At 38.3% G+C, this 25,491-nt stretch overlaps 1 protein-coding gene across 1 annotated transcript; it reads left to right on the top strand.

Moving 5' to 3' along the window:
• The first annotated feature begins 4 nt into the window (after window positions 1-4).
• Window positions 5-23,894, top strand: STARD6 (StAR related lipid transfer domain containing 6). The gene is given in 9 exon segments (XM_027118392.1): window positions 5-738; window positions 1,370-1,453; window positions 2,885-2,978; window positions 3,168-3,217; window positions 13,741-13,867; window positions 16,914-17,085; window positions 19,430-19,523; window positions 23,695-23,826; window positions 23,828-23,894. Coding segments are annotated over 7 exon segments (732 nt in total). The 5' UTR covers window positions 5-738; window positions 1,370-1,453; window positions 2,885-2,888.
• The last annotated feature ends 1,597 nt before the right edge of the window (window positions 23,895-25,491 follow it).

Below are 25,491 nucleotides of genomic sequence, written 5' to 3'. Positions count from 1 at the left end.
TCTCGACTACCTCCGCGTCGCTACCCCTCGTGCCTTCCCCACCTCGGTCACGGCTCTGCGCGGCCGGTCTGCGCATATGACAGGCTGAGCTTCCTTCGGCCAGTTTCCCGGGGCTTCGAGACGGGACGGGGCGGGGATGGGGACCTAGGGCCCCGGCGGCTGCCGTTTCGGTCGCTGAGAGCGAGCCCTACAGCCACAGTCCTTCCAACACGCTCGGCCTCTCCGCTTTCAGAGCACCCCCTCCCCGGATAAGACACCGACTCGGCCGCAGGGGGCAGATCCCCCGACCACTTTTCCCTCCTCTTCAGGGCCTTCCCCTTCCCATCCCTGAGCCCGGCCTTCCTGGGTTTCCAGCCGGCCCCTCACCCTCAAAGCAGACGCGGGATTGGAGGAGGGAGTTTGGCCAGGGATGGGACTTAACAAACTCCTTGGGGACCTTGATTCCCAGGGAACAATGGCAGTGACCCAGCACGGATTGGGAACCCAGTCAGGCAGCCCAGAAACAGGGAGATTATACAAACATGTAAAGACCCACTTAGCAACATGTGTGAACCTGTCTACAAGGCTGGGACGGGATATGAGTTGCGAAGAATCCAGTTTCAACCGAGTGGTGTATCGGAAAAAGATGCCATCTCAGTGTTGGTTTGTGTTTATTTTCCACTGACCCTATGGGTGAAGATATCCTTGACCATTACTTCATCTGAATATGTTCCAGCTCATCCGATGTTACATCACCAGGTAATACAACTGTAGTCTTGCTGTTTGCTCTTTTCTGCTCTTCACCCTCTCTAGCCCAGTAAGCTTAACCTTCCCTTTTTTTCTTAGCAAATGAAAAAGTCCAGAAGCTACAAAATTTAGTTGAGTGGTTCAATTAAACACATGTTTATTTTGGCAGTAAGTAGTGCTAGTGATTTGAAAATGAGTAAGACAAAGTCCCTGCAGGAAGTTTACATGCTAGTGGTTTGTTCCAAAAATCTGCAATTTCTTGAGCCTTCAGTATCAAGTATGTTGCTGGTAGGAAATAAAGAACCGTGTTATATATGCTGGGACAAGCCCAGGTCAGGGACCAGCCAGGATTGTTAATGGCGTGACCTTAAAAACTTCGACATTTTTATCCACATTCCACATAAGTATCTTTTTAACCTATTCTTTTAAAAGATAATTTCTTAAAGGTTCTTTTTCATTAATATTATCTTTAATGTATCTCTTACTACGTTTTTCCTTCATTGAGGAAAGATATATCAAATGTTTCCAAATGAGTACCTAAAGTATAAATAAAGGACACTGAGAAAGTATTAAGGAAATTATCAAATATATTTACCTAATTCATGGATCAAAATAATTCTACTTCCACTTCATTCCTTCACAGGTTGAAAGCTATGGAGATCTCCACAAGGATTTGGAGAAGAGTCCTAATAATTATTAAAATTCTGGACTAGATCTACTAGGAAAGGTGAAGTAACCATGAGTCTACTAAGAAGGAGAAATTATAATGGTTTACTAATGCTTTTCAAATATACATGCTTTTCAAATATACTGGAGAACTAAACACGAGAAAATAGATTTATGATCCCACCTGAAGGCCTTTAGGTGAGAGCTAAGGAAGACGTGTGCTGATAATTAAACTTTAAGAAGGTTTATTCAGGCAGGTCTTAGGAGAGTTTTTTTTAAGGTAGATTTAAATGTGTCCATTTTAAGAAAAAAACTAACTTTTTGATCACCAAGAAGGGGCCTGACACTGTTTCAATCACTTCTACGTATATTAACTCACTTAATCCTTACAATGACCCCATGAGATAGGTATTACTATCCCCAATCTATAGAAGTGAAAATTAAAGTTCAAAGTTTAAGCAGTTTACTCAGAATGATAAAGCTGGTGGTGAGTGGCAAAACCAGGATTTGAATCCAGCTCTGTGTTGTCATATTCTTTCCACCACACCAGCCAGCTTCCCTTAATTGAAAACTGGGTGATGGGCCAAAGGACCAATGAGACTCCACCTTCCTGAGCTCATTCAAAGCAGAAACAGCATCTTACTCAACCTTTTTTGCCACATCTACCACAATATCTAACCCTTAGCAAGGATTCAGTAAATGTGTTTGAGTTGAACTGATGTGAATTTGATCCTCTCTGAAGAGGTAACATTTAAGCAAAGACACCAATGAAGAGGAGTCAGTCCTCTGAACATATTGGGGAAGAACATTAAAAACATAGGGAACAGCAAGTACAAAGACCCTGAGGTAGGAAGTTGCTTGGTTGTATTTGGGGAACAGCCAGGAGGTCAGTATGAGTGGAGCTAAGTGGGAGAGGAGACAGGTAGGAATTGTCTTTGGAGAGGAAGGCAGGGGTCAGATCATTTAGTGCCACTGCCACTCACTTTAAAAAGATGAATTCCCAGTAACACATGATCAACAGATTATGCTGCTTTACAAGAGAAAGGAAGCATGATTTAGCTGTTAGAAATAACAATTTATTGAATAACTATTATGTGCCAGGCAAAGGGGTAAGACATTTAAGTGCATTATTTCATTTAATCCTCATATCAGTTCTACCAGGTTAGGTATTGTCCCAGCTTTACAACTTGAGAAAATGAGGAAAGAGAAATATGAAATAACATGGTTCACAATTAGTCTGTGGCAGAGACAGGATTTGACCCAGGTCTCTTTGACTCCAAAGCCAAAGCCTGCTCTTTTTACTATATCACATTTTCTCACTTGAAAGACTATGAATAAAAAGGAAGAGATTCATGCATGCATGCATTCCAAAAGTAGTTATTGTTCATTGCTATGTGACAGACATAGAAATAGTATTAAAATGTAACACAGCATTTAAAAAAGTTTTGTATGATTACATTCTCATCAGTCATTTGTTTTTAAAACTTTGCAGGTAGATGGACTATAAGGCACTTGCCCAACAAATTGCTCAAGAAATTTTAGGTTACTATCAAGATACATCAGGCTGGAAAGTGGTTAAGACTTCAGTAAGAAGAGAAGTTAAATATGTTTCAAGAGTTTGTTTTTTAATGAGAAACAATTCATTGCAAGGACATTTTTAAAAATATTTTCTTCTACAAACCAAAAAAAAGTTTTTACTTTTGCTTTATTTTTTGTTTTTCATTTTTTCTGTATCTGACAGTTAATGTATTTGTGGATTTTTATTCCCCTTTGAGAAAAAGATAAGTGTTTCCAGCAAGGCTTCTAAGAAATTCCATGGAAATCTGTAAGTACAATCTCCTATTTACAATCATTGTTTTGAATTCAATGACATTGATGTATCTAGAGTTCAATGCTACTTCATTAGCTATAAAACGTTATTTGGTAGTGAACAGGAAGTAGAAATTAATTATAAAGTCACTTGTTTGAAATGTAAAATTAATAAAATGAGCAATATGTACCATCTAATTTCCAAATCGGAAGACAATCAGAAAAGAAAATCACTTCTAGTGAATAATTCATTAAGATAGGAAATTTCCACTTTAAGAAATAATTACTATAAAATTAGATTGATATTTTCTTTCTAACAGTATTTCGTGGTCTTTTAAAACTTCACCTTTCCATTAAATGAACCACTTAAAGATAAAGTTTATTTTCCCAATATATTCCTCTTGCTAACATATATAATTTATCCTGTAAGCTGCTTTTAAGGCTATTTTTGAGGATCCTGTTATTTCAGATACAAGTACTCTAAGGGAAATTGTGCTGACATCTTTAACCTTCTTTTTAAGAGTTGTTCCTTTGTTGCTCGTGATATCACATTAATGCCATCAGATCATCATATGCTATTGAGAAAACCAAATATTATTTAGTTTATTTTTGAGGGGTAGGGGTCCACTCCTTCTTTTCACTACTCTGTTTTGTGCTTATTGCTCTTTTTTTCATCTGACTATAATTATCTATCTTGTGTTTCATTTCAATTTTTTTACTGTGGGACAAAGCTGGTATACTTTCTCCTATTCATTTTAATAATTATCAGGAAGATAATCCCTACCTTTGTTATCTAAATAATTAATGATTCTAATAGTGGCACTTGAAAAAATAGATTGAGCAGGGAGTGGGTAACGTCAAGCCCAGGCACACTATGGGAATAAACTTTTGGATGTTGTAGCTTTTTGGTGCCTTCCAGGTCAGACCAGTGTGGACAGCAACCTATGCCTCAAAGAAACCTTGGAAGGTATTTATTCTACAAATACTTGCTGGGTACTTTTATACAAGGTGCTCTACACAATGCCTAGAGCCATTCAAAAAATAGCCTCAATAAGGCTGTTTTAAAGCTTTATTCAAATTTTTCATCAACGATATTGTACTCTTACATGCCATACTACGCAGACAAAAAAAATTGAAACTTTTTGCACTTGCTTTAAGAGAAATTTATATGCACTGCATACTAGTTTATTTATTAATACACAGTAATATCTTATCCCAAATCTTAGTGATTTAACAGACACTGTCTCATGGTTTATGTCATCAGGAATCCAGGTGTAGCTTAGCTTGGTGCCTGTGCCTCAAGGATTCTCACAAGGCTGCAGTCACGGTGTGGTCTGGGGCTTAGGTCGCATCTGAAGGCAGCTCTGCTTCCAAGCTCACTTACACAGTCACTGGCAGTCAGTTCTTCGTGGGCTTGTTAGACTGGGGACCTCAGCTACTTGCCAGCTCTAGGCTGGAAGCCTTCCTCAGTTCTTGACGTATGGGCCTCTCCATAGGGCTATTCACAAACGCCAGTTTGCCTCCCTCGGAGGGATTTAGGAGAGAGCCAAAGAAAGAGCAAACAAGATAGGAGCCAGGGTCTTTCTGTAACCTAATCTTGGAAGGGACCACCCCCCCATCATTTTGGCAGTATTCAGTTTATTAGAAGTGAATCACTAGATCCAGCCCTGACTCAGGGGAAGGGGATTACATAAGTGTGTCAATACCAAGAAGTGGAGATCACTGGGGGCCATTTTAGAGGCTGCCTATCACACGATGATTTTGGCAAACTCTCTTTTAATTCTTTTTTACAGTTGAACTATCGTGCAATAAATATCAAGCACAGCTTCAAAATTAAGACTGCTAGAAGATACACACATCTCAATTTTGCATGCTGCTTTTGTCAAGCACGGCCCACTGATCCTTCTAAGTTTAGCATGTTTATGTACAGAAGGAGAGTGTGACTGGAGCAGTTAATATTTTTCAAAATATCTATATTATTCTAAATCAGCTGGGGCAGATATTTAGGTTCTTCCAAAGGAAATCAATCTGAACATGTTGATCAGGTTGGTCTGCCTCAGTCGAAACGTTTACCTCCCCCAGCTTGGAATGAGAAGAAGGTGAGATTGCTGTCAAATAAATCAAGGGGAATAGCTAGGGAAGCTTAAAATTTTCCAGTACTTCAAGCTTCACAGTTTTATTTATAGGGTTATAAATAATCAAAGCAAGAAACATATGCATGTTAATTTAGACTGGCCAACCAAGTGTAAACATTGCACACTTTGGGGATATGTAGCATGGTCTAATATGGTTTGCCAAGCTAGTGTCTGGGAGAAATTATCCTTCAAAATGCCCTGTGGGAAAAATGGGTTGCATTGTCAAGTTTTTCAAAACCCTCTAGACTATTTTCTCTTCTCTAAGGTTCGGAGAAGTCCTAAAGTAAAGACATCTGTCAAACTGTAATTCAGACTCTTCCAAATGTTTTCAACGAAGAACATGCTTGCAAAACATTGACCTAGATAGATAATGGGTCACTCATCTCAGATTTGGATTCTAATAGAAGCTCTAATTGACTAGGTATGTACAGAGAGAAGTGATTTATTTTTCATTATCTCCCTACTATCATTCTCTCACATCTCATGGATTATTTCAGTAACTTCCTAGTGGATTCCTCATATATACCTTTACTCAACTACATCCTATTATTCACACAATGGTTAAAGTAGATTTTTGAAATATAATTCAGTGTTGCTCCCCTGCCTAAACTCTTCTAAAGGCTTTATTATGCTCTGCAAGGCACTATCTGGCCCCCACCTACCTCTCTGACCTCTCCTACCACTGCATCTTTGCTCTCCTTAATGCTACAGCCACGTAGGACTACTGTTGGCACGAATGCACATCTCAGAGCCTTCGTAGTTGCTCTTTTCTTGCCTAGCTCTTCACCCAAATGAAGGCTGATGTCATTTTTGTTTTCAAGATCTCAGCTTCATTGCTTCTCTTCAGAGGGACCTTCCTGGCCAATTGGTCAAAGTTCTCAAATACACCAAACCACTGTTTACTACCCTATTCTGCTGTTACCTTCTTCATAGCATCTATCACTAGATGAAATTTATCTTCTTCATTTGTTGTCTTATTTATTACGTCTCTCTTATTAGAATATAAACTTGAGAATAGGAACTTGAACAAGAAGCAGACTAGAAATAAACTCTTGTTCATCGTAGTATCCCTAACACCAGAACAGTGTCTGTCATATAAACACTTAATAAGTGTTTCCTGAATGAATTTATGGACTTTAGTTATGTTATATTGGCTGCCAAATAGAAAGCATTTAAACATATTTGTTTCCATTATAACTACAGAACAACAACAACAAAACCTGAAGATATTCTCTCAGCACTTTCACCTTTTCTTATTAATTTCCCACCCAAAAAGCTCCTTTTGTAGTTAGCTTTGAGCACTTGCCTATATGCATGAGAAGGGGGCCAGTTCTTTGGTTGGAATTTTTTTCCTTTCTACCCTCAAGAGATGAAATACAGACCTACCAGCACACAGTTCAGCTGACACATTCCCCTATGTTCCCTATTAATTCCCCTATTAATCTACTGTATGTCACACACTAAGCTAAATAATTTCATTTTTAAATTTAACCATATATCCCACAAATACTTTCTATTGCCTGTTGTTTTTCCTGTGTATAGATCACACTTTCCATGTTTCTCTGCATGCATGCCTCACAGTTTTCTTGAAAACTGGACATTTTAGGGAATTCCCTGGAGGTCCAGTGGTTAGGACTCTGCACTTGCACTGCCGAGGACGCAGGTTCGATCCCTGGTCGGGGAACTGAGATCCTGCATGCTGCATGGCTCGGCCAAAATCAGTCAATCAACTTTTTTTTTTAATCCTTAAAAAAAAAGAAAACTGAACATTTTAGGTAATATAGCAACTCTGGATACAGATCCCACCCACTCACCCAGGGCTGCTTATTGCTTGGGCATTTATTTGTTTAGTGATTTGTCTGGACTAATTCCATGAAGTCTGTTACCCCCCAGTCTGCAGCCTCAGATATACCTGCCCTGATTTTTGTCCTTGTTTTTATCTTTCAGCCTGGTATCCTATAGGTCATCCCTAGGTTAACACAAGCTATTATTGGTCACAAGTTGTGCTTAGCACCCAAAGCCAGTAAGATTTTTACCCTTTACTGTCAGTTCTGTGTGTGGCTTGGAAACTGTTTTCACAGTTCAGAGAGTTTTATGGTTTTGCCTTGCATGTAGCCAGGGGGCCGGTAGCTTGGAAGTTGTGTCACCAGTCATTCCCCAGAGGACATAGCCTTGGGGTGCACACATTCTTCCAAACCACCAGCGATGAGTATGATTTTATTTTAAAGTGGTCAGAATAGCTTATTGCTCAGTCAGTGATGACTCAGAGATTGTGCTTAAGTCTCCTGAGCCAGTAAGACTTCAGCCCTTCGCTACTTAATCTGTGTATGGCTTGGGGAATGCTTGCAAGTCAGTGAAGCCACATGTTGGACTGATTGCTCCTAAGTAGGGGCAGCCTAGCATATCCAGCGTGATTTGTCTGAGTAAGGACAGCCTAGTACAAAGCTCCCATCGCTCGGTTAGGGACAGCCTGGTACATCACTCTGAATGTTCCTTAGTAGGGGCAGCCTAGTACATCCACTCTGATTTCTCCTGAGTGGGCAACCTCGTATATCTACTCTCATTACTCTGATTAAGGGCAGCCTAACATTCACTCTGATTGCTCTTAGTAGGGACCTATGCACTAATACACTGAAGCCAAGTAACACTTCTACTCCATGAGCAAGTGGGTAGCATAGGGGAAGGATGGTACTATGACTTTCTCAGTTTGCTCCTGTTATTCTAGGGGTGAGGGGCAATTCAGGCCCCAGGATTCGCAGCCTACTGTTCCTTAGGCAAAGCCCTCACCCTACCAGTGAGATCAGGGTGTCAGGAAACCCTAGTCTTCTGAGCAGTGCATGCGGGGAATAGAGCTTCTACAACATGAGCTGAGAGTTTCGGTGATGAGAGATGTCAGTGTCCTGCTGATCCCGGGATGAAACCATAGCCCTAGCCTGGATCTCGTGGGGAGAGGGAGCCCCTGTCTTCTAGTCTGCACCCAGCTGGAGCAGAGCTACCGTAGAGGGAGGGGGGTGGCTGGAAGGAGGTTGTGGCTCAAATGCTACAGACTCTGACTTTTCCTACCTAGATTTAGTAGATTTTCTTGAATAAATGTTTCTTCATTTCCTGTGTGCTGTTAGGTCAATTTCTAGGGAATTTAAGTAGATTTTAAAAGTAATGTTCACCAGTTCAATGACTGTAGAAGAGGGTTTCCTTAGCTCCTCACATAGCCACTCTGGAAGTCCCACTCCCAACTCTAATTATCACATAGGAAATGCCAAAAATAAGATCACTAAAAAGCCTATCATCTTACAGGTGCTTCCCCAGGTTTAAATTTCTAGTATGTAAAAACAGGCACTTTCCACTGTTTTTCTCCTCCCTTATCCTCCTAGTTTACTGTTCAGCAGTACTCATTCACAGAAGCCATAAAAGGCTATAAAATGATTTAGAGATGCATGCTCAAATTAGCATGTTGAAACAAATGCACATTTACTAAAAGGTGTTCATTGCTTCATGAAATAATGATCTGTAAGAAACATAATTTCATGTATCAATTATCCCAAATACCAGCTAAAGCTTGTCATAAACTGTGAGAGACAAGAGAGAATAATTAAAATATTTTTAATTTGACTTGGTCACTTTATTCATAATGAGCATGAAGCTTTATTATAGATCTGAGTAAAATATCCAAAGAACCAATCATTTTAATGATCAATAGATATAAAAATATAGTTCTTAGATTCAAATACGACAAAACTGATATCTCTGAAGAGTCTTGAACACAGTAGATACTGAATTGCTCATTCAGTGATAGATTCAATTATTCAAGACATAGAGATGTTTTATGTTTTCAAAGAGGCATGATATTTACATATCTTTTAAAAGCCAGTAACTCCAATACACCTCTAACTAGTGAATTAAGATAAGGTATATTTTTTAAAGATAGATTTTATTCACTTTTTAAAATTTGGTTTGTTTATTTTTGGCTGCGTTGGGTCTTCTTTGCTGCCCACGGGCTTTCTCTAGTTGCGGCGAGCGGGGGCTACTCTTTGTTGAGGTGCGTGGGCTTCTCATTGCAGTGGCTTCTCTTGTTGTGGAGCACGGGCTCTAGGCGCACGGGCTTCAGTAGTTGTGGCATGCAGGCTCAGTAGTTGTGGCTCGCGGGCTCTAGAGCACAGGCTCAGTAGTTGTGGCGCACAGGCTTAGTTGCTCCACGGCATGTGGGATCTTCCCAGACCCGGGCTTGAACCTGTGTCCCCTGCATTGGCAGGCAGATTCTTAACCACTGTGCCACCAGGGAAGGCCAAGGTAAGGTACTTTTTAACTAGTAACCTACCCTTTACCCAAGACACAACTTTAATTATATTTCATAATCTTATAGGAAGCAAAATAAATAATTTCTGCCTTGCAGTCATATAATACCAATAACTCAAACTTCTCTCACCTTTACAAATGACTGGAAAATGAACAATTAGCCATTGAGTAGACAGTCTAAACCAGGAGTTGGCAAGGTTCAGCAAGGTATCTAGACTTATTTAAAATGATGTTGTTCATTCATTATATTCAGTTATTCATTAATCACTTTCTAGGTGCTGGTAGTATAGTGGTGATCAAAACAAAATGCATACACTTGTAAAGCTTATAATCTTGACATTCTCAAGAAAAAAACCTCTTAAAGTTAATTTTTCATGATTTTATCCAGCAGATTTGCTCCTCAAGGAGTTTTTAGTCTTTGTAAGAGAGAAGAGTACATAAATACCTATAATACAAGGCAGAGTGGGATGACTATCATAAAAGACTCAATATATGTGAAATAATAATGGCTAACATGTATTGAACAGTTAATACATGCCATGTACTATCCTGTAAATATATTAATTTATTCAGTCCTCATGACAGCCCTATGAGGTAAATATTACTCTCTCTACATATGAGAAACCCAAGACTTCGAATAAGTAACCTGCCTAAGGTCAGATAACTGGTAAGAGCTAGAATTTGAAAACAGGTGGGCTGACTCTATATGCTACTCTCCTAACATTTTAACTTTATTGCCTGTGTGTACTAGCAACTATGAAACAGCAACAAAATCAAATATTAAGTATCTCAGTGTAAAGAACTGTGCAGATCCAGGTGTAAAGTATTATTAGAATTATTACAAGCCAACTTCAATCAAGAGAGTTTTTAATAAGTTCCTGTCTCTTTTAGGGAGCTTCTTTCAAATGTCAGGGAGGCTCTGCAATAACATATGGGTATGAGCAGGCCCTACACATGTGTGGAAACTTGATATGTAACAGATAAGGCATTACAAAAAAATGGAAAAGGATGAACTATTTATAATCAGTTGTGCTAACATAAGTGATTATTTATATGTAAAAAGTAAAATTAGATGCTGACCTCACACTATACACAAATATCCATTCCAGGTAGATTAAAGTCCTAAATATGAATACAAACTATAAAATTGTAGAAGAAAATGTATGAAAGTAGCCTAATGATCTTGAAGTAGGGAAGGATATCTTGTAGAAGACCTAAAAAAGCACAAAACATAATGGAAAATATTGGTCAATTTGACTATGGTAAAGTGAAACACTTCTGTACCAAAAGAAATAAGTGAAAAGGTAGGCTGTAGCCAGAGATATAATATTTGCAATATACATAATTAATAAAGGATTTTAATTAAAAATACAGAGAACTTCTATACTAAGCATTTAAAATATTATACAAGAAGGATAGCTATCCATATGCATAAAATTTTAAAACAAAGTTTTGAAAGAAAATGCTTTTGTAAATTATATGTAATGTGTGTACTGTTACTTAAAGTTAAAAATCGAAACTTCCTCTCCAAAATAGAAGAAACAAAGCAGCTGATGCCTAAATGTCCTCCATTTCAATATTGTCCATCCCTAATTTTATCGTGAATAACTATGAAAGGGTTTGGGCAAACCTTCCAAAAAGAGCTTCAGCACATTATTCCCCTTCTTACCTTGATTTTTTTTTTTTTTTTTTTTGCTTTCTGTCTCTTCAACACTTATCAAACCATATAATAATTTTTTGATTATATGTCTGACTCTCTGCTAGGCTGAAGTATATATATAGTTAACCCTTAAACAACACGGGTTTTAGCTTCGTGGATTTTTTCTTGATAAATACATATTACAGTACCGCAGGGTCTGCAGTTGATTGAATCTTTGGATGTGGAACTGTGGATATGGAAGAACCACAGATACATAGATCCGACTCTAAAGTTCTACACGGATTTTTGACTGCATGAGGCTCAGTACTGCTAACTTTCATGTTGTTCAAGCGTCAACATAATAAATAGTAAATGTTTGATCACTCAGTCAATAAAAGAATGCTATTAAAAGATTAAGGGGGCTTCCCTGGTGGCGCAGTGGTTGAGAGTCCGCCTGCCGATGCAGGGGACACGGGTTCGTGCCCCGGTCCGGGAGGATCCCACATGCCGCGGAGCGGCTGGGCCCGTGAGCCATGGCCGCTGGGCCTGTGCGTCTGGAGCCTGTGCTCCGCAATGGGAGAGGCCACAACAGTGAGAGGCCCGCGTACCGCAAAAAAAAAAAAAAAGATTAAGGGTAGTCATTATCAGTAAATATATAGTAAGTGCTTAATAAAAGATACCTAATTTGATGTTAGTTAGAAATACAAAAAGGTCAAAAACTCTTTATCCTCAAAATTTACAGTATAATTAGAGAACAGATTAATAAAAAAAAGCAATCTAGGGAGGTATATACAAACCCTTAACAATAGTTTTGTGCTTAAATTTTAACTGTTTTATATCTGCCTTCTTTTTCAAAGGACCTGATAATTATTCAGGTTGTTTTGTCACTGTCTTCTATAGAGTTTAATAATAAGCTCTTAAAAACTTTGTAGATCTGAAGGAAGGAAACCTTACATACTAAGAAAATTTTAGGATATCTCACAGAGAAAACTAGGGACCAGTTGAGCTTTTAAAGAGAGACTAACATACAAAAAAATAGTCTAATGACTTACTTGTTTATCAAATCATAAAAACAAGGTTCAGAGGAAGAACTCTTCATAAATATAACAACTATTTTCTGTAATAATAGCATTTAGTTTTTACCTCACTTCCTCCAAAAATTTTAACTTTTTAGAGGTTTAAAATTTTGATTTTACCTAAACCTATCTCCTTAGTTTAGAAAGAATGATTAACAGAGAGAGAAAGTATGGCCAATATTATTCAGATTTCATTTTCATTTAACAACCTGCTGCTAAATTGTGGGTTTTAATCCAGTTTTCTCACATTGTCCTAACTTCATTGGTTGTGATAGCCCAACCCAATTCTATTGATGGATTAACATAAAGGTTAGTTACTTCTCCAAATCTTGACATGTGAAAAATAAAGGAGGGCTTCCCTGGTGGCGCAGTGGTTGAGAGTCCGCCTGCCGATGCAGGGGATGCGGGTTCGTGCCCCGGTCCGGGAAGATCCCACATGCAGCGGAGCAGCTAGGCCCGTGAGCCATGGCCGCTGGGCCTGCGTGTCTGGAGCCTGTGCTCCGCAACGGGAGAGGCCACAGCAGTGAGAGGCCCGCGTACCGCAAAAAAAAAAAAAAAAAGTAAATTCAGAAGTCAATGTCTATAAATGGAGTTTAATTTTAACACAAGAGTGCCCATTATATATTGTCTATGGCTGCTTCACTGATACACTAGCAAAGTTGAATAGTTGCAACATAGAACATGAAGCTTGCAAAGCCTAAATTATTTACCATCTGGCCCTTTACTGAAAAGTTTGCTGACTACTGCTTTAGACCATATTACATCCTTCAATTAAGAATTAAGGCCACAAGATATTGCACAACCACACAAACTTCTCATCAATTACTGTTGGCTTATGATAAATACAGTAGGTAAATATTTATGAGAAAGAGTTTAGAAAACTTCTAAATGAAAGTAGCCCCTTTAAAAAGACAACTATAGAAACATTATAAACAAAATTTGTAGAAAAATGTAGAAAAAATAATTTATATTAATTATTACAGTGCATATTTTTATAAACTGGCTACTTCCAATTGAATATTAGTATTTTTTTTTTTTTTTTTTTTTTTTTTTTTTTGTTCTGGGGCCTCTCACTGTTGTGGACTCTCCCATTGCGGAGCACAGGCTCCGGACGCGCAGGCTCAGCGGCCATGGCTCACGGGCCCAGCCGCTCCGCGGCATGTGGGATCTTCCCGGACCGGGGCATGAACCTGTGTCCCCTGCATCGGCAGGCGGACTCTCAACCATTGCGCCACCAGGGAAGCCTGAATATTAGTACTTTAAATTGCTGATATTACCTTCAAGTTTTCTTTACATTATTTGCTAAATTAGTGTGCTTTATACTGTGATAGCATTATATTTTCAACTTAGACTAAACTTATTAAATTTTGAATTTTCTTTATTTTGTTAACTATAGATATCGTGTTGAAGGAATAGTTCCAGAATCAACATCTAAACTATCTGATTTCCTCTACAAACCTGAAAACAGGGTCATATGGGACAAATCATTGAAAATGTACAGCATGGTACAAAAAATTGATTCGGTAATTTACTGTTTAATATCGGACTTTCACTGTATGAGTACACTTTTAGTTTTCTATCTTAGTGATTTGAGTTTATTAAATCTGTATTATGTGGACACTTTGTATTTTATAGGTTCAAATCAAGTTGAAATTTTTATAAAAAGCTTAAAACTTCCTTCTTTATTAGTCAAGAGTTCAATTCCAATTACCTTTATTCTGTTTTAAATGAATACCACATTCTGAACTTGGTCAGCTCTCCTGCAGATGTGTGCCTTCGGTTACTGAGGGGACTGAACTCATGGATTCACCTCCTCCATTAGGTGGAATAAAAAGATTAAGCATGCCTTGTTGATGGGAAGTCAGTAGATTTATCTTAGTCATAATACACTAGATAACAGGAACATCGTAGACACTTACTGTAAGGACTTAAGAACAAACAGCATGTGACTTTTTTAAAGAGTAAGTGTGAAATAACATTGTGGTTTTAGAAACACTTTCAAATACATTATCTCAGAAATGAAGAGGGAGAATAAAAACAGAAAAGAAAAATATAGGTAATGGACTAGAAATCTAAAGTCATAGAGGTGAGAGAAAGAAAGACAGAATGCAAGAGGCAAATAGGGCTTAAAAGGGGAGAGAAGATCAGGGTGAGGTGAGGGTAGAGTGAAAGCTCAGGATGAGAAAAACATGAATGAAATGAGAAAGACTGTTAGTTGGTAGAAAGAAGGAGGAACCAGGAAGAAGACAGGAGTGGGGTGAGGGATTCTGAACTCTGGTACAGCACAGTATAGGTCTGACACTTATTAAGACTGATAGACTTCACGGTATGTAAATTATACCTCATAAGCGGCTTCTAAAAATTGAGTCCTACTGTTTGGCTAATAATAACTTTATTAGAAGGAGCTGGTAAATGTGACTGTTGGAGTAATGCAAACTTAAACAGTTGCATTGGTAAAATTCCACATCACTGAGTCTTTGGTTCTTAGAATCTCCAAGCCGCATTTCACTCATCAAAACAAATGGCCCACATATCTGCCATCACCTTATCAGGTATTTAGAACTCTGTAGGTTAACTTTACCGCCTTTTATTAAACTGATTTTGAAATCTGGGATGGGGGTGAGATTGTAGAAAAGCCCAGAAAGGTAAAGCAGTTTCATCTTGTAGAGAGGCCTTGAAGTTCTTATCCACAAAGAACGCCTGTCCGTGACCTTCTTGGGATTTGAACGTGGCCCATCACAAATGAAAATCCAAACAATTGGACTGTTTCATTCATGATTGTATGATACTAATTATACAGTTTCATTAGCATTTCAGATATTTCTGCTGTTGCTGCAAGTCAGCTGTAATAATGGAAAGTATACTAGGTTTGGCATCAAAAAACTTGAAAACATAGAGGAATTTTGTGATTTGCCCAAGGTCACCACAGCCAATGTATGGTATAACCAGGATTTATACCTGATCTCCTCATTCCAAATTTGATGCCTTTTCCAGTATACCACAGTATCTCTGAATCACATTATACTGTGAGAAGAATTAGTCTGCCTTGCAGTGAATGTTTGTAGCATTCACTTCCAGGGGTGCATTTTAATTGACTCATTCACCCCATTGGTGAGGAAGGGATTCCTGCTCTAGGGTTATGGTGGTGGTCAAACACATGACACCAGCACTAGACAAATGAGATCCACAGCACTTTGTTAATCGTTAATCACAGCCCAGGAAGGACTGTTAAGACTTTGTTAAATTAACATTTGTTAGTGGAGCACAGGGTGCCATTAGTGAGCCAGGTTCAACAAATGACCACAAGAGAAATTGAAATAGAGAAGTTTATTACTCACAGGTCGAGGAGGAAGTGTACAGCACGCCTCAAGGGCCCCATGTGGGGAGGTCAAGGCAGGCTGCAGACAGAGAGAGGCAGGACCTGAGGCACATGCCATTATTAGTGTCTGTGGGTGGAGAGCTTTGGGGTTCCTGGGCTAAGGCCAGATTGATCAATTGGAACCAAAAAGAGCAGGGTTTTGGTAAGCTCCACAGGGGGCATCTTACCTAAGGTGCTCACAAGGGGAAGGCCCTGGGAAGTGGGAGAGACAGTTGATCAGAAGCGCTGTTGGGGAAGTCATATCAGGAACTTACATTAGCTTGTGACTCTGAGGGCTGTTATCTGGGGGTGTCCTTACATGAGAGGACTAGTGTTAGTTTAAGGCCCCTGCAGGCTGCTCGGACAAACAAAACGGATACTGAGGCAGCAGTACCATGGAGTAGCTTAGCTAAACTCTCAAGGATGCACCATGTCATGCAGTGTGACATGGGAGCTGCACTCAGGAACAGAGTGAATAACTAGGGGTTGTGCAAGGCAGGCTTTGTAGTATCAAGAGGTTGAGGTGACCCCTGATTCCTGCAGGAGGATCTGATTGGTTGTTGGAATAATTCTGCAGGGTAGCAGGGAACTGAAACCCACTACTCAGGTATAAGTAGGCATTGTGTCTGATCCTGCTGATAAGGAGGGTTGTTGGACTAAGGGTTCTTATCTGAGGGAACAGAGTGGGGAGAGGAACTTGCAGTTAGGCCATTCACAACCCTCCCAGTTTTACCAGATGTCAAAGCAGTGCATATATTGGCCTTTAATTTTAGGCCTTACACCACAAGCTGCTAAGTCAATATATTTTTCAGAATATATTACCTAGTCAGTGTGGGGTAGTAGACACAATATTGTACTGGAAATCCAGGTTCTAGTTCTATACATATCTCTAGTTCTACATGTAATTTAATGTTAGGCTTCAATTTCTTCATCAAAAAATTCGAAGGTTAGATAATATCAAGATTCCTTTCTGATTCTGTCACACTTATGATTATATTAACTCGTGTTAGATATATGATTTGCAAATATCTTCTCCCATTCTGTAGGTCACCTTTTCATTTTGTTGATAGTTTCCTTTTCTGTGCAGAATCATTTTAGTTTGATGTAGTCCCACTCATTTATTTTTGCTTTTGTTGCCTTGCACTTATAATTATACATCTAATGTTTCTTTAACACTGAAAATGCAAGTTGACTCGGTGATAAATTCTTAAAACCTCAAAGCCCTGCTTTTTCCAAATACAGTCCAGCCTTATGCAGTTTGTTTCAGGACACATTCATGTCATACCATTACACAAAGTTTTGCCATGGGCTCAATATCCCCCCGAGACTTTATCGACTTAGTGTATTTGAAGCACTGCGAAGGGAATATCGATATTATCAGTTGTAAGTTGAAACATTTTGCCCACACTTTGGAATTACTGTGAGTCATTAAATAAATTTTTTTACTTTTAACTCACAGTTTGAAAGAAACAATATATTCAATTAATTATTTTTTTATTTACTTAGTGAGGCCAATAAATGCATGTTATTATAGATAAGGCTGAAGTTTTACCTAATTCTAGAGGTGCCATTTATATCATAGTCAATGATTATGGCATCTCCTGGCCTTTTTGCAGCATATACCCTGCAGCACTCAGTATAGATAGATACTTGCAGGCTAAAACGTCACAGCATACATTATAAAACTACTAAGAAACAAAATTGATCTTTGGATATATACTTTTGTATTTAAATTACATAGAATGGGTATATCTAGAAACTGAAAAAGCTCATGAAGAAAATTTCAATAGATAGGTGTTTTCATAAATGTGCTTATATTTCTTTTAAAAACTGGAGGTTTTGATATACCCTTATCCACCCCCCGCCAAAAAAAATGTGTCACTCTGTAAAATATAAATACATAACCACTTCCTAATTTGCGTTATTCACTTAAAACATACCAGTTCACACCCCAAAGATCTTTGGACTCCAAGAATTCAAGATAAATCATGGTGAAGGGACTTTGGTAGGACAATGACCTAGAGCCTTTTTTTCCCCTGTAATTCAATTTAATCTCACTATTCCTATGTGAATAGTTTCCCCTACTGTAAACTACTTGGGGAGGGACAGTTCAGTGTTGTTAATTATTATTTTCGAACAAGGTTGCAGTTACTTTGATATATCTGTAGGACTCTTAAGTTTCTGAGTCCAGGACTGAGTCATTGCTCTGCTGATAGCACTCATGTGCACAGTTAGCTCTCTTGCCCATACCACTGGGGACTGCTGTTCATCACTTTCACATATTCGTCTCGTATAGTTTCATACAGTTGTCATTTAGTCGTCTCATTTTTAAATGAGGGCACATAAAAATTTATTCACTGCCTATAACACAAAATACTGTCCATTTGAATCATAGATCTGTTATTATCTATATTTTGAAAGCATTCAATTTGTATCTCATTTTTAGTGGTCAGAGGGAAGGTAAAAAATAAGTATGGAAGATAAAATCAATAAATAGTTATAATCAGTCATTCAGTGATCACTACTGAATTTGCTTTAAGTGATTTTCTTTGAATGAGTTTTTGATGATTACTGATAGTTTTCTTCTTAATGTTTCTGTTGTTGTCTAGCTTACTGTGTATCTTGCTTTGAGCTAAATATTTTGCATGCATTTTCTCACCAATGAGGAAACCGAAGTTCACAGAAATCAAGTTACATAGCTAATAAGCAGCTCAAGTCTTTCTGATTTTCCAAAATCTGTACTAACTACCATACTGTGTGCCTCACAAAAGACCCATACTTGTTTGTGGAATATAACAAAATTTTAAAAAATAAAGACAAATATAATCTCCATATTTTAAACAGTGAAAAAATATGTTAATATCACTTCTGGCAGTACCATTTTGCCAACATAATTGGCTCTGTTAAGATGATGAAACAGGTCATGAAAATGGGAAATTGATTCCACCACATTTGTCTCCTAAACTAGTCCTAAGCTAGTGCTTAACATTATATTTCTACAGAAGTGATTGCGTATGTTAAAATCACATAGGAAAATTCTGACAAAAGCAGGATTCAGTTGCACAGAATAAACAAATATATTCTGTTGCACAGAATAAACAGTTGCACAGAGTAAACAAATATATTTGGAAGAGTATATATAATTATCATAAACATAATCATGATCAGATGACCTCCCTTCTAACTTCACATACAATATGCAGTTATGCTGCATAATTCCTAAAACAAAATCTACTGATTTTTAATTATATATTGAAGTTAGCTACAGGGAATTGGCAGAAAGGGGCATTTAAACTACTTGTATTGACAGACCAAATAACTACATCAAATATTTTATTTTAAAAATTTATAAACCAAAACATCTATAAACCCACTATCCTAATAGAATAGTCTCTTTCTTTGTGATTTCTGCTTCAAATCTCAGAAAGTAATTGAACAATACTTTTAACAGTTTTTCCTGTACGTGAAAGATAACAGCATCTTTCGAAGTTCTACATGAAAAAGTGTGAGAGGACAATAGTGATCATACTGATATTCTTTCATTTTTGGCCTGTGTACACATTCAAATGTGCAAACATACATACATATGTATAAAACTAATGTCACTGCTGATAATAACTAAGTTAAATCAAGTGCTATGTCATACACTTTTTAAGATATGCTACTGGAAACAGAATTTTTCATCTTTGTGGAATAAGTTTCATTTTAATTCTTTTTAATCACTTAGCTACTAGTGTGGATTTTCCAGCATATCCTCCATCTTCAAATTATATCCGTGGTTGTAACCACGCTTGTGGCTATATGTGTTCACCTCTGCAAGAGTAAGTGTTATTTCCATATATTTATTTTTTAACAGTTTTTTAATTCAATTTGTAATTTGTTAACTAACTCACCAGAAATATGTTCTGGTATATTCTGTTGGGAAAAAAATTGCCCCTAAATACAATTTTTAAAATAATTTTTTAAGTATTTTTGTCTTAAGTATAATCAGAATGGATAATTCCCTATAAAGTATGATTTGAGGTTTCTGGCACTAGTCACATATATACAAACATCCTCACCCCCTCCTATTAACCTTAACCTGATGTTTTATGTTTCTCCATTAGAGTCACTTCTGTGAATTATTAGGGAATTTTTGCAAATTAAAAATAAATTTTCTAGAATTATAATGCAGTTACGTTTATCAGCAATGAATGCTTTACCTTGAATAAATTCTTTCCAATGGACTACCTACTGAGAACAGATACCTGCAGAATGACACATCCAGTAGGTAAATTCAGAAAGGGAAGAGCTGGAGAAATTAGAGTCACTGCCCACAGGTGGCCAGCCTAGGGATAAGATGGTAACATCCAATACACATAGTCTTTAAATGCCTATATATTAATTCAATGTATATCATTCTACAAATTCGTTACATTTTAATTTTTGGTAAATGATTTTATATTAAATAAAAGATATCGACACATAGAAACAGGTGTAAAACTTTATAGTGGTCAGATATAAACCACTCAATATGAGAAAAATATTTTTGTGAAGGAAGTCAAAATAAAATTACATTTAGACCCGTACTCCTTAATATTTTCTCTACTGAATTAGAGAACTAAAAGATATTCACAAATATTTACATTAATGGACAGGATCATTGATGCAGATGATGATGTTGATGACGATATGGCCTTTCTGCCCATCCATCAGTTTTGTGTCTATGGCCAGGACTTTATTCTCCACAGCAGTAAAGAACAAAACAGGGAAGGATTATTACTCCAAATCAGCTAGGTACATCAGCTGCTGGTGGGGACTCTTGTTGGGAAGCTACACAACCTAAAGTGTGCTTCACAGGCAAAGTCCCCTTCTTGCACCTTGTCACCGTTCCCTTTCCACTGCAAAAAGCATAGGACAAAAGCTCTGATTTAGATATCCCACCTAGGGTGGAAGCTCTGCCTACCATCCTGCTGGAGAAGGGTACTGACAAAAAAGTAGTTTTGTACCTTCTTTTTCCATGCAGCCCAAGTCCTATAGTAAACTTATAAAACATAGTATCTGTAGTAAAGGTACTCTACAGTAAATGTTGGAAAGGCTTGGTTAAGTGTGTAAAGCCCTAGTAAACTCAAATAGAGATTTAAGACTATACAAACTGCTAGTGAGTCCAGCCATTTGACACAATGTAAAAATAGTCTAAACTCTGCATAGAGAGGGTGTAAGAATATAGACACTCACGGTTTGTTGGAGCAGTGGTCTTCAAACCCCCCAAGAGAATTTTGTAAAACTGTATACTGCCTTGCACATTTTTAAGTTGATATTAAAATTTTTCATAGCATTATATTAAGAAGGTGCAATGTCCAGCATACTCTAAATCCTGACATTTAAAAAAAATGGTTATATCACCCTTCTAAGTGCATCCAATGGAATCTAAATACCATAACAACTTGAAACCCACCATTACATTATCAATTTCAAAATACATATAACCTTTAACAGTCAGAAAGTTTGTGTCATTTCTTTTCTTTTCTCCTTGATCCCATATTTTTACTCTTTTTCCCTTGCATAATTTTATCCTAATAGAATATATCTTATGCTTCGGGTTCTTTTATTAATCACTATCTATCTATTTTCAATCATACCTCAGCAAAAATAAGTACCTAATTTTTAAAATTTGTTTTATTTTCTATGACCCCAAGTATCTAAATGTTAAAAAATATATATGTGTACTGGTTTAAATTGTTATTACTACACATTGATAAAAATAAAAATGTATTACATAGTTGTTCAATATAAAAGCAAATTGTTGGGCTTCCCTGGTGGTGCAGTGGTTGAGAGTCCGCCTGCCAATGCAGGGGACACGGGTTTGTGCCCCGGTCCGGGAAGATCCCACATGCCACAGAGCGGCCCATGAGCCATGGCCGCTGAGCCTGTGCGTCTGGAGCCTGTGCTCCGCAACAGGAGAGGCCACAACAGTGAGAGGCCCACGTACCGCAAAAAAAAAAAAGCAAATTGTTATTGGAAACACATATTATTAGCAAAACTTAGCACTTACTATGTGCCAGACACTGTTACAAACAATTTACATATACCAAATAAGTCAATTATTTGATCCTCACAATTACCTCATGAAGTCGGTTGTATTACTGTCCCCATTTTGCAGAAAAGAAAATGGAAGCCCAGAGAGATTAAGTAACTTTCTCAGGGTTACACATAGGTAATAGCAAAGCTCAGCTTCAAACTATGCAGACTGGCTTCAGAGTCCATGCTTCTATCAATTACACTAATTTAACTGTAAAAAATATGGGACAAAAATGCTGATCTAGATGTCCCATCTAATAGAATGAGACTATCAAGTCTACTTCTACTTTGCATTTTTATAAAATAAGCATAGGAAACTTTGTTCACATAAATGAGTGAGTTAAAATGGAGAGAGTGCAACCCTAGCACTGTCATTCAATCCCTTGAAATTCTTCTGAGTTATGTGCTGTGAATTACATAGTGACCTATAATCAAAAATTGTTTTTAACGACCTATCAGGTGACAACTCAATTAGATCCTTACATTTTATTGAAAGCAAAGAATTGACATGACTTGGTAAGGTTTTATTACCCAGTCATCTGTCATTCACTTTCTCAATTCACTTCCAATAGATTGAATTTTCCCTTTAGCATCTCAAAGATTTTTATATGCTGGAGTAAAGCACCTTGGTACCATTCACTATTATTCAGTGGGGAATGACAGGCATCCCTTGGTTCTGTAAAGCAATAGAAGGGTGGTGTGAACAGGCTGGTGGCAAGAGAAAAGCCAGCATCTCCATCAGAGACGTATTCTCAGATCAGTTTAAGGAAAAGTTACATGGAAGTTAGAGATCTGAAAATTTATTCCCTTAAATGTTATTCAGTCTCTCATACCCCTTGGCAAGTCTTCATATACTCTAGTTTGAAGATCACTGGGTTAGAATGTAAAATACTACAGTCTTCTTGGAAGGCAGTTTGGAGATAACATTTCAAAATGTTAAATGCACAAAAACTTTGACCTAGAAACTCAATGCAAGTATTTATAGAAGTGCAAATGGATACATTACAAGATGCTTTATTGCAGCTTTATTTATTTATATTTTTTTTGCGGTACACGGGCCTCTCACTGTTGCGGCCTCTCCCGTTGCGGAGCACAGGCTCCGGACGCGCAGGCTCAGCGGCCATGGCTCACGGGCCCAGCCGCACCGCGGCATGCGGGATCCTCCCGGACTGGGGCACGAACCCGTGTCCCCTGCATCGGCAGGCGGATTCTCAACCACTGCGCCACCAGGGAAGCCCTATTGCAGCTTTATTTACAGTGGCAAAAAGTGAGAAACAACCCCATGACGGTCAATAGAGGACTGGTTAATAGAGTATGAAATACCATGTGCAATCATGAAAAACAATTAAGCTGATCTATATAGATTGACACAGAAAGAGGTGCATGATATCATACTAAGAGGAAAATGAAACTAGTTCCAGAAAAATAAATATGTCTCATTTTTGTAAAACTAAGAATGTACATGTGCATATATGTGGGGTACATATACATATATGTACATACATGCTATCTTTGTATATCCATAGACAATAACCTGAAAAGATACAGTCAAAGTTATAAATAGTGATTATCTGATGAACAGAGTGAGGGGGAATTGTGAAAATGCTCTACAGTTTAAATTTTCATAAGCATATATTACTTTTATAATTTTAAAAAGTCAATAAAATGACAAAAAGGAAATGATAACTAAAACTGAAGACTTTAAGATATAGTCTGACTACTTAATATTTTTATGTAAAATAGTTTATTTATGAGTGTGCAACTCACTCTACATTTTGTCCTTCCTTCCTTCAGTAGCTGTTTACACTGTCATAAGCGCTATGTGGGCAATCACTGGCAAATAAGACAAGCTTCCTGCTCCTTGTCAACTTGTACACTCCATAGATAAACTTAAAAATTCTTTATATTTTTTAACTCTTCCTTTGTTTACAGGAACCCAGCATATTCCAAACTAGTGATGTTTGTCCAGACAGAAATGAGAGGAAAATTGGCCCCATCAATAATTGAAGCAACCATGCCTTCCAATTTAGTAAGCTTCCTCCTCAATGTAAAGGATGGAGTAAAGACACAAAATTCTATCAGGACGTGGATGTCATCATGATGGGCATTCGTCATTCCGAAAGAAGAAATGAGGCCATTTAAAATCATGCGTGGCAGTTAACTGCCTTTTACTTCTAAGTCAATATGCATAAATACTGTTACACTATTCCAAACTGTATTCTTGAACAAACTACTGAAGGTACTTTGTGAAAATAAGAGCTCATAGTTGTACAAGAGAAGCATTAAATATAGTTTTTAATCTCATGTAAGAATAATGTTAAACAACAAGTGATCTTAATGCACTTTTATCTTTTGCTTTTTTCCCCTGGAAAATGCCCGGCAAGAAAACATCAATAAGAAAGCATATACAGGCAGAGGTCAGCATTAATTAAAGATTAAAATATATTTTAAATTGTTTTTCTTTCACTTACTGCTTAAATTGATAACTGTAGGAAGCATGAACATAAAAATTGAAAAGAATTCCACTAGAATGTTTGACAACTGATATCTGGAATCTGCAGCTGAATCATGAGTCAATTTTTGGTCTGGCCAGAATGTAGTAGCCCGTTCCTCCCAAGTCCTTCCTCGTAAAACTAGAAGACCTGCACTTACCACAACAGACAAGCATAGGAAGACTCCAGCATAGGTGGCAAGAAGAAGGTGAACTGGCCAAGGACCTGGAGACTTGAGGAATGTTTTAGCCGCGAGTTCTCTGGGTTTCCTTATTGCCATCCATATATTCCAGACAGGGCGCTGCCGAAGCCTCCAACCTGGAACTGCTGACAGGAAAGAAGAAAAAAGAGAGGGGGGAGGCTTTAGGAAAAAGCCGCCTCCTCCTCGCCATAGGAGTGCCCACAAACAAAAGGGTGGCCCCGCAGAACACCAGCCAAACATCAACCGAAAAGCTGCACCTAGCCAACGTGTGGGCAAAGCAGAGCGAATCTTCCACCCCACCTCATCTCCGCGGCGCAGAAGCAGGCCATGGTGCCTGGACAGCCCCAGCCTGTGGTGTCGGCAGGGTTGAGCAGGGAGCTCATCTTCCACCTTCCATCCAGCAGAGGCAGGTATGGTGCTTTGATATCCCTGCTGGGGTAGTGTTAGTGGGATGCAGTGGCAGAGTGAGCTTCCACCCGCACCTGGCAGCAGCAAGATTTAACCAGCTAGGTCAAGGAAGAGCTAGTCACCAGGCAGCTTCCCTGATCCTTGGCGCCACCACGGCCCAGCGTGATGTGAGCCTCCAGCCCCACCCAGCATCAGTGTTTTGCCCTCTGTAGTGTGTTGAATGGTGACCCCCAAAAGGTACATCCTTGTCAAATCCCTGGAACCTTGAATGTGACCTTATTTGGAAAAAGGATCTCGGCAGATGTAATTAAGTTAAGGACCTCAGAATGAGATCATCCTGGATTATCAGGCTCTAAGTCCAGTCACAAGTGTCCTCATAAGAGATGCACAAAGGAGAGACATGTGGAGAGGAGGAGGCCATGTGAAGACAGAGGCAGAGATTGGGGTTGTGCGGCCATAAGCCAAGCAACACCTAGAGCTGCCAGGAGCTGAAAGAGGCAGAGAAAGATTCTCCCCTAGAGCCTTCAGAGGCAGTGTGGCCCTGCCGACACTTTAATTTTGGACTTCTGGCCTCCAGAACTGTGAGAATAAAGTTCCGTTCCTTTAAGCCACCAAATTTGTGGTAAT

Source organism: Aethalodelphis obliquidens, unplaced genomic scaffold (assembly GCF_003676395.1).
Source record: "Aethalodelphis obliquidens isolate GAN/ISIS:26980383/991018 unplaced genomic scaffold, ASM367639v1 scaffold19, whole genome shotgun sequence".
In the NCBI taxonomy this organism is placed as follows: Eukaryota; Metazoa; Chordata; class Mammalia; order Artiodactyla; family Delphinidae; genus Aethalodelphis; species Aethalodelphis obliquidens.
The sequence above is the reverse complement of the archived record's forward strand: the minus strand, read 5'-3'. Positions and strand labels throughout refer to the sequence as shown.